This window comes from Diplotaxodon limnothrissa, linkage group LG18 (genome assembly GCF_057381915.1).
Source record: "Diplotaxodon limnothrissa isolate DT_005_m linkage group LG18, D_limnothrissa_male_GT1.1, whole genome shotgun sequence".
NCBI lineage: Eukaryota > Metazoa > Chordata > Actinopteri > Cichliformes > Cichlidae > Diplotaxodon > Diplotaxodon limnothrissa.
The window spans coordinates 4,072,969-4,082,795 of NC_140613.1; the positions used below are offsets into that span (position 1 = coordinate 4,072,969).

At 41.1% G+C, this 9,827-nt stretch overlaps 2 protein-coding genes across 2 annotated transcripts in view; both read right to left on the reverse strand.

Moving 5' to 3' along the window:
• Positions 1 to 1,012, reverse strand: part of ranbp9 (RAN binding protein 9) — a 28,782-nt gene extending 27,770 nt beyond the window's left edge. The window contains exon 1 of the mRNA XM_085378349.1: positions 420 to 1,012. Coding sequence (XP_085234475.1) covers positions 420 to 636 — 217 coding nt within the window. The 5' untranslated portion in view covers positions 637 to 1,012. The remainder of the gene's footprint in view (positions 1 to 419) is intronic.
• Positions 1,013 to 6,555: 5,543 nt separating this feature from the next.
• On the reverse strand, positions 6,556 to 7,419 carry rnf182 (ring finger protein 182). Its single transcript, XM_085378402.1, has one exon. The coding sequence runs from the start codon at positions 7,417 to 7,419 to the stop codon at positions 6,556 to 6,558; it is 864 nt and encodes a 287-aa protein (XP_085234528.1).
• Between the last annotated feature and the right edge of the window lie 2,408 nt (positions 7,420 to 9,827).

Genomic DNA, 9,827 nt, shown 5'->3' on the forward strand with positions numbered 1-9,827 from the left:
TTGTCAAGCTCTGGTTCATTTTGGATAACACTGAACGTTGTAATTTTGGCACCCAAACCATCAGATGTAATTTGGCTAAGGATGTTTTTTAAAAATATATATTTCACAAGAGAGTTGGCCAGGTTGTCTGTCGTGAAAGCTTCCCGGTGACTATAAATGGAGCTGACGAGCTGTCTCACAAGGTAGCAGGAAAGCTAACAAGCTAGTAGGTCAATTTTGGCTGTGGCTACACCTCGCCAGCTGGTCGGGTTGCAAGATGTCCTCTGTCTTGTTGTTGGTGAAGCTGCTAGCTTAGCAGACTTTGTTTTTAGCCTCAACGGCAGTTGGCTTTGATCCGCTAACCGTCAAGCTAAGCTAACATGTCGTTAGCATTTGGTAACACAAGTACAAAAATTCCCGATTAAGGGTTTCTGTCATACCTTTATAGTGTACACGGAGGTTGTTCTGAGACAGTCCGATGTAGCTGAACTTGTCCTTCGGGCTCCAGGATCGGGGAAGTGGAGTCTCGTTTTCGTTAACGGCCGGATAGAGCCGTCGGAGCCGTTGATTGAGCTCCTTTTCCTGCTCGTTCAGAGCCGAGTCTCCGTGGACAACTACCGACATCAGAAACCCACCGCCGGATGACTGTCCAGACATGGCTACGACACGAGTTTTAGTAAACTGGCTTGTCAGCAACAAGCCAGAGCCACTTGTGTCCGTCAGTGTCAAGTTTTAAAGGGGAGTTAGCAAAGCTAGCAAGCTAGGAGGCTAAGCTAATTGGCTTCGCTGGTTGTTGCAGAGGCAGCCAGAGCTGGTTAGCCGAGCAGCTAACCTGGCTAACGCGTTTAGCTTGGCCAGCAAAGGCGAAGCGATCGCTGAAAATGACTCAGGTTGACATTAGGTCTGACTAAAACACAAATAGAAACAAGAGGATGAGACTGCCCCACGGGATCTGAGCAAAGAAGTAAAAAAAAAAAAAAAACAGGGAGCTAGTCGGTGCTGGGGGCAAAGTAACTACTAACGTTAGCCTAGACGGATCGACAAAGTATGATGAGCTCGGCTAGCCTCGATCTTTTGTTTGTTGTCGGAGCATTATCCGCTGATCTGATTGGCTGAAAACAGCTCCACTCACTTCCTATGGGAATGTGAAGAAAATACACAGAATGAGCTAAAAACTATCTTATCAGTAGATTACAAGGTTAACACTGTCAGCAAGTCTTCATGATTATTGTCATCATCATTGTTTTCAGTTTTTAAGCTCTATCATTATTATTACATTTTAATTATTGATGTTTATAAACTAGATTTACACTTAATTATATGTCTTTCTTTTTAATATCCTATAACAGTGTAAGGTGAAAAATCTATATGGTCTTATTTGTGGAAGTTTTTTTTTTCTTTTATCTACCACTTACTAACTTAACCATATCCACTACTTTGGGTATAAGCCAGAATACCCAGAGAGAACCCACAAAGACACAGGGAGAACATGCAGGAGAACATACATAGAACATACAGGAGAGGCAGGAAAGGCTGGATTTGAACACAAGGTGCAGGTGCTAACCACCCTTTGAAGGCATCACTTATTTCGGTTTTAATAATATAAACAAGCATACAAGCAGCTTTTGGCAACCAAATGAAGGAAGAACTCTTGTTTAACAAAAAAGAGACTTCAAGCCAGGCTTGGGGAAGGGCAGCTATCTGTGGTGATCAAGTAGGGGGACTGATGGAAAGGAAATCCAGAAAAGAGGAGCATGGAGAGATCATAAGTGACAAAAAAAGCTACTTTCAGCTGCACCATATTCAAAAGTGGTCACCATGGCCAATTGCACTGCATGATTGATTGGGCCATGGTGGCTACCAAATACCCAGAACACCAAAGGGGGGTCTTGTCAGGACTCCTGGTTCAGTTCACCTTGCATTTCCTCATGGAATCAAACCAGGTATCTTACACTTGTTTGTCAAACATGTACACCACTCCACTACGGAACCACATGAATAAAAAATCCCAGTCCTCCAGAAACCCTACTCTATAACATTAGAAGCATTTCTCTCACTTGAAGGATTTTCAGAGAGCTTATAGAGAAGCTTGATAATAATTAATTACAGTAGTTCAGTGTGTAAGTAACATATCTATAGATGTGCCTTCTTCTAGTTTATTAACAGTGTACTGCACATTAATTGCATTTTTATTTTTGCCTGCAGTCTCACACATGTTGACAGCCAGGGGGTTATTGGTGCTAATCTTATTTAATTTGCCAATTTTTTAAATATTAATTGACATCTAATTACTACATCATATCAATGACTGTTTGCTTCATTAAAATACATTTATTTGTTTATATAGATTTTTTGTACTGTGAACGAGACTGAACCCGTATTACTTTATAAAAGATGTTTTATTAAATACTTGTTAACATGAAGAAGTTTATTAAATCAAATTGCTCTTATGTTCAGTTTACATCTCTGTATTTCTATTTTTGCTAGACTGTAAACAGTGATGCCCCGGTGATACATATTGGTAGCCTCACTGGGCAGAAGTTAAACATAATTACAGCACATGTAACTTGCACACAGTAACTGAATGCAACATGTAGTCGATTGCACAGGTAATAAAAGTGGAGTAAAGGTTGATACTAATGATTCTACGTTTAGGGTATAAACAAAAAGTTCAAAATCTTGATTAAGGTCGGAGTGAGTTGCATTTTTTACCAAATCCCTTTCACCAACCCCGGCCTCCACTAGGTACAAGTGTCTTTTCCTTCTCTGAAAAAATATTAGCACTTTCTTCAGAGTTTACTGTGCTTCATGTAGTAACTAACTGTTAAATAAACACGAATTTAATGTGCAATGTGTACTATGAATTTATCAGGTAAATTTAAAGACGACCTCTTACCATTTGCGTTGCTATTTTGCAGTGTTTTCCTGTTGTGAGAAAATGTTATGGGCTAATCAGGGAGGTGGTTGGAATGGATGGTGGCTGTACAAATACAGGCCGAGACAGTGAGGGGTAATTATGTAGCCGATGTTTAAGGAAAGGTGGTTTTTAAATTTAGTGTTAATAAAGTTGTATCTTATGATTAATGTGGACTTTTTATGTAATAATTTTTCCCTAAACTTGTATTTTTTAAAGGGCCTATAAAAATTACAGTACATAGTATTTAGCATCAGAGTTTTGAACTTTAAACTGACATGCAGCTAATCAAATTACCTATTAATTAACAGAGAATATTTTTGTCTGGGGCCTCTCTGTGTAGTTCAGCACTAATCCAGCCCTGTTAGTTGATATTTTAATAGTTAAATTAAAGGAAACCAGCTCAGTCAAAACACACACAGACAGAAAGTAAAACAAAAGCTTGGCAATAATACATAATTCATGCCTGCCCGTGAACTAAAAACAGTTGTTTTAAAGATCGTGTTTTGTCTTGTTTGTGTTTCCAGCAGCTCTGATCACTGTTATAAACGAAAAGGGTTTTTTTGTTTTGTTTTGTTTTGTTTGGCTCACATGGTCTGTGAATGTCCCTCGCGCCAACATGTGGGAATGTTCGTTGCATCACTAAAAAGGAATCTGAAATGATGTTACGCTCCCTGTAGGGAAGCAGTTGCTCACATTCACATCCCCTGGAAAACACACACATTAGGCCTTGGCTGTTTATCATCAGCAAGACGTGTGCTGTAGAAGCAGAATGGGTACAAATTGTGCTGGGAACAGCTCCTCAGTGTCTTAAACAAATGAATGAATAAATAATAGTGCAACAGAAATGAAAGCTCGGATTTGAAACCATTGGTGGAAAATGTATTCATCTATAAACTGAAGCTCTTTATTCTATCCTAATAATTTTTTTTAGAGAGGGATATTTTCTGTTCTCATCTTATATTCAGCAGCTCAAACACGAAAAGGCTAATGACACATCAATGCAGTATAAACCAGGATCATAGCAAAATAAGCTATAAAAACAGTTTGTACAAGCAAAGTATTTTAAATCAACAGCAACCTTTTACAGAAATAATGATTTTCACACATTGAGAATCTCTGGTTGGTGTGTCCTTTTGAACGATATTAAACCAGGAAGTGAAACTGATTAAGAGTCTCTTTTCCAGAATTCACCAGAACCCCCGAAAGTAAAAACAAAACTCCACACAGAAGGGCTCTGGTGGGATTGACCCTCTTCCTTCCTCTTCTACTGAGCCACAGCAAGGCTTAGCTTCAGTGCTTTTTTTATAATTTAATTCTGTATTTATCCATTACAATATTCCATATTGATCACATTTTAGTTTGTACTGATTTTACATGAAAAAGTTCTGGGTGTTGCAAAATAAAGAGGAATAAAACTGACAGAAAATAAAGAATAAAAGTTTCTAAAAAGCAATTCAGAGCAGAATAATCAAATAAAGTGGTATTTAAAGCTCGCTTTCTAACCAATGGTGACGCTGTAGAGCGATGTAATAAAGCCCCTGTTTTTATGCATATATATACGTCACAATATGCTGTTTATGCTTCTCCACTAATCACATGAATTAAAACGCATAATTAAAATTTATGATTTTGTAGAAGTTAACACACTCACTTGATATGTGGAAGGTTGCTGGTTCAATTCCAGCTGCAGGCACCCTTTGGAGTTGTGACAGGAATACCACCTGGTGCCAAATCCACCTGTTCAACTGCTTATGCAAATATCTAATTAACCAATCGTTCAGCTCAACAGATTTAAACTTTAACATGTGGTCAAGACAACGTCTGATTGACAATACTGCAACATTCAGATGAGAAGGTCAGAATTTGGTGTAAACAACTGGATAAGTAGAAGAAAATGGATGGATGGAACATAATAACATGGATGCCTTATCAACGGTTCAGGGAGAACTGTTGATACAAGAACCAGGAGATTCTCATCATGCGGCAACGGCATGATGCCATCATGTCAATATGGACTAAAATCTGTGAGAAGAAGTTCCAACATCTTGCTCAGTTTATGCCAAGGTAGATCTGAAGACAAAAACTAGTCTAACCGAGTACAAGATAAAATAATGAGTAATTTGGTAGTCAATTTGGCACCTTTTAAAAGGTTTGTATTTGTATTATTATATTAAGGTAAAACAAAAAATGCCATCAGAGGTTAAAGACTATTTTAATAAGCCACAAACGATAGCAGTACAATGTTATTCATCTCATACTCATTTATCAGCTTGTGTTTGACTTTGCTCTCTCAGTCAGTTATCTCTCCAGACGTCTCCGCTCCAGACAATAGCAAGTAAGCATGAAAACATGACTGTTAATTTGACTTTCAAACTTACAGTGTAAACACTGCTGTTACATTTGCACCAAAATCTTAAACAACAATCTGAGCTGGTCTGAAGCAGATTCTAACTGTTTTAATTGACAGAGATGTTCTGTCAGTTATCAGTCACTCCATTAGCTGACATCTTTTTGCAAGGATTAACAGCCTGAATAAAGACACTGGAAATAAAGACTTTTGCAAGGACAGGACATCCAGCAAAACCTCAGCAGTGAAGGTGGATGTTGGGGTGGATGGTCACAGCACCCTCTGGTGGCTCAGACTAATAATACAGTACTCTGTGAATAGACGTTAACAGCAGAGATCCCACGTCTTTAAAAAAAACCCCACTAGCTTAATGTTTGACTAATTATATCAGCTAGATCCTGCTTTTCCCTCCAATGTTAGTTATCAGCAAACATTATTATTATTATGCCTCCTTTTATTCTATTTGAGGGAATTAATCATTTTAGCTGGCAGGGCTTTAATCGGAACAAAATGATTTGTCCCTCTGACACAAGCAATGAGTGTGTTTAAGATCAAATCTAAGATCTCAGAGACAACGTTTAAGAGCTCTGCTGCTGATCTGCAGGTTGCATATTATATCTCTATTAAAGGTACCTATTGTGTTTTTCTCATGTTCTTTCAGATATGTACTGCTACACTGGCAGATGCTCGTGCCTAAACATGGCCAAATTTTCAAATGATGATGTTAGTCATGTGAAAGTAATCCCAATCAGCCAAAAGTTCAGCCTGATCTAAATACTCTGTCAGTTTTATTTTTAATCTTCACTCTGCACGATGACAGGATAGCTCTGATATGATCATCTCAGGTGCACAGCTCTGGCTGTGACCACAGGAGCTGCACCCACCTGTGGTTCAAACCTTATGTTTGCCACTCGTGGCACTCGGAAGAAAGCTTGTTGGTTAATAGCTAACCTGATGTATCAGGGAATAGGTTAAAGAGGACACCATGTATGTAAATCAGCCACACCAATGTGGAGATGAGAACAGTCTGTACATTCCTTTAGATTTTGAACTATAACATCATAATGCATTACATTAAACATTGACTTCAGAAGTAGTGTTTTAGTTGAAGCTATCTGACATTTTGAGCTTTATTAGGTAAGTAAATTATCAGCCTAAAAACTGCACAAATTAAGATGTATGAGCTCCACCTTTATGCCATTCAAATAACAGTTCACATGGTTAGCTACACAGTAACATCCCCATTAGTCAATTCTGGAGATCTATTGTCAAGCATGTTCAAAGCAAAGCATTGCCTGTTCATTTGGTTGCATTATGATGGTAAGCAGTCCCAGAACTCATGGCAGATACACTGGCAGAACCCATAGACCATGATCACGATGAGGCTGGCAGGAACCAGGCTCACCAGAAGCACCCCAAGTGTTGTCCTCTGCATTATGAGCAGGTAAACCCCCATAGGCAGGGAGCTAAAGTACAAGAGCCCCAGGACCCATACCAATGCCCGGGCTGAAGTCTGGCACAGGAGGGCTGCACAGTTCCACACTGTCCACCTCTCTGCGATGGATGCCATAGAGTCTTGACTGGATGAGTGGTAGTCCTGGTTTGACAGGTGAGAGCCATGTATCTGCTGGTAGGGATGGATGTCTTGGGTGGATATGGATGCGGGCGGAGGCTCCATGATAGTAATGACCACAAAATTAGGGGAGCTGCGGATGGTGGAGTAAGGGGTAGAGGAAGATGTGGAGGAGGAAGTAGATATCACAGGTGAATTGCTGCTCATCAGTGAGCTCAGGCGCATGGGGCTTAGGAGCAGCTCCGTAGTTGCCTCCTGGTGGAACTGCCGGTTTCTCTGATTCCTGTTTTGGAGGGCCAGCGTTGCCACCAGGTTGCAGTCATCTGGCAGGTTGCTCACAGCATCTCCTGGCAGTCTAGTGAGATAGCGACAAAACGGACACACCAAGGCATTGGGAGGCGACTCACCCAAATCCAGGATCTTAATGAGACATTTGGAGCAGAGACGGTGGCAGCACTCAAGCACCTTAGGCCTTCGACTCCCCAGGTTGTAGGCGCAGTAGCAGATCTTACACTCCATCTCTTCAGTGCCCAGCATGTCCACAAAGCTAGAACCTCCAACACCACCACCACTATCCTCAGGGTTTTGCATCTCTAGCATCATCCTGTGCTCAAACTTTATCCAACTCTAAGATCAAACGCAAAATCCAACCAAAAGCTCAAGTCCAAGCTCAGCACCGGTACTTTTCCCATAGATGGAGACACTGATGAAGGTCCTCTTCACTGAAGATCTAGGCTTCATTGCAGCTGTCTCCTAAAATGTGTGTGTGTTTCAATGTGAAGCGAGAAGAGAGACATGTGAGAAGGTGAAGCCCCTCGCAGGATTTGGCCTCTGGCGGTTGCTTGGCTCCAAGCAGTTGGGTTGACCGTGCTTCATTTGGAGTAAAAAGCCTTTCATGAGCCGCACAAAAAAGGGGGGAGAAGGGTGAGAGAGACACTGAGAGAAAGACCTAAAGAGAGAGAGAGAGTGAGAGACAGAGAGAGGGAGGGAGACACATAACTGTTAACACAGCAAACAGAGGCGAAAGGACAACAAAGCAGAGCCTGTACAAACCAGAGCTGGAATTTTCGAGTCTGATCTTTTGTTGCTCCATGAAATTCAGCCCAATTAGTGACTGATGCACGCACACACACACACACACACACACACACACACACACACACACACACACACACACTACTGTATTCATGACTTCCGTGACTTACCTTCATACCACACTTGCTGTAGACTTAACCATTAGTTGCCTACACACATGCCAACCTGAAATCATGTCCTCACCTTTAATAATTTACGTAGCATGGATTACATTTTTGTCTCTGGGAGGAAGACACACCCTCATAATGTGGCATTGTAAACACGCAGCATGGATAAAACCCAGGTAACACACACAAACAGACAACAACTGCAGCTCCCTGTTAATGGTCTGCAAAAATAAGTGTGCATGAAAAGTTGAATGAGTTTCTATATAAATAACTTTATCTGTGTTGTACAACACTTTGGTCAGCCATAATGCTATATAAATAAACTATGGTATGTTATGACCCATCCGGGAGGGGCTCAGAGTAAGGTTCGGGCATCTGACAAGGATGCCCCCTGGGCGCCTCCTGGGTGAGGTGTAGACCCAGGACACGCTGGAGAGATTATATCTCTCGGCTGGCCTGGGAACGCCTTGGTGTTCCCCCGGATAAGCTGGAGGAGCTGGCTGGGGAGAGGGAGGTCTGGGCTTCTCTGCTTAGGCTGCTGCCCCCGCGACCCGACCCCGGATAAAGCGGATGAAGATGGATGGATGGATGTTATGGTGTGTGTGTTTGTGAGCATGTGTGTAAATATGCAAAATTATGTGTCCACGTAAAAACAGAAATGTGTTTTCTCATCCATCCCTAGAGAAATGCCTGGTTCTTCTAAATCCACGGTGATAATTCTAAACAGGTAAATAACTTCTATCTTTATGAGTGTCGCCATGTGTATAACGACACTCCTGTCTCAGAAACAAAGATCCTGTGGAGGTGGGGGTGGATGATGGGGTCAGCAACATTACAAGTCCTGTTTCACATCTAGTAGCCGACATGGTTTTATCTTTTTTTAAACAATCTTTCACAATCCTTCTGGCGCTACCTAAATCTACACACATCTGAGTCAAATTCATATGTAATACCATGCATAATGTTACAAAATGAGAACCTGTGTTTTCATTTAGTATTTCCTATATTAGTGTCCATTTATCAGGTTAGATGGGTGCAGATGGTTGTTTCAGCTAACGTTTCTGCATGAAATCTTATGGATTATCTTTTTATTTGTAAGAATGCTGCTGTTTTCTGAAACAGTTAGCTAGTAACGCACAAAATCAGCCATTTGGGTTCCATCGCGGTTACAGCAAATTTAAATCCCACGATCCAGTTTTCATTAGCTGAAATTCACAGTCAACAGTTTGAAACAACAAAGAAAAGAGAATGTCTTACCATGAAGGACACCTATGATTTGAGACCAGGCCCGCTGATGCAAATATGTGTCAGAATTGGTGAACTGGTGTGGACTGAAGGAGTGGACCCAGCAGTGGAAAGTGGAGCAGGTCCATGTTGGAGATCCTGGTTTGGCAGTGAGCTCTGATCTTGATTTATGGCCAGAACAGCACAGGCAGCAGAGCAAAATGGGTCAACGTCTCTTTGTAGATGTGAGCTTTCCTTGTTAAGATGGGCTCATTCCGTCGAGTGTGGCAGGTAGCCAAGTCTGCCATCTCTCACGCAGTGTCATTTAGCTGTTGTTCTGTTTGCCACCTTAATTACGAAACTAAGAAAACTAATGATAAGTGCCCAATAAAAGTCACAATCGTCTCACACAGTAATTTCAAAGACTAAACTGGTTTTGTGGTTTCAGGGCTGGATTTACCCTGCAATGGCAAACTGGCACATGCAAAGGGAAACGTTTGTCACAAAGATTATGGAAACTTTGATATTGGTCATTATAATAAGCACAGTACTGTGCAAAAGTCTTGAACCAAGTCATGTGTCAGG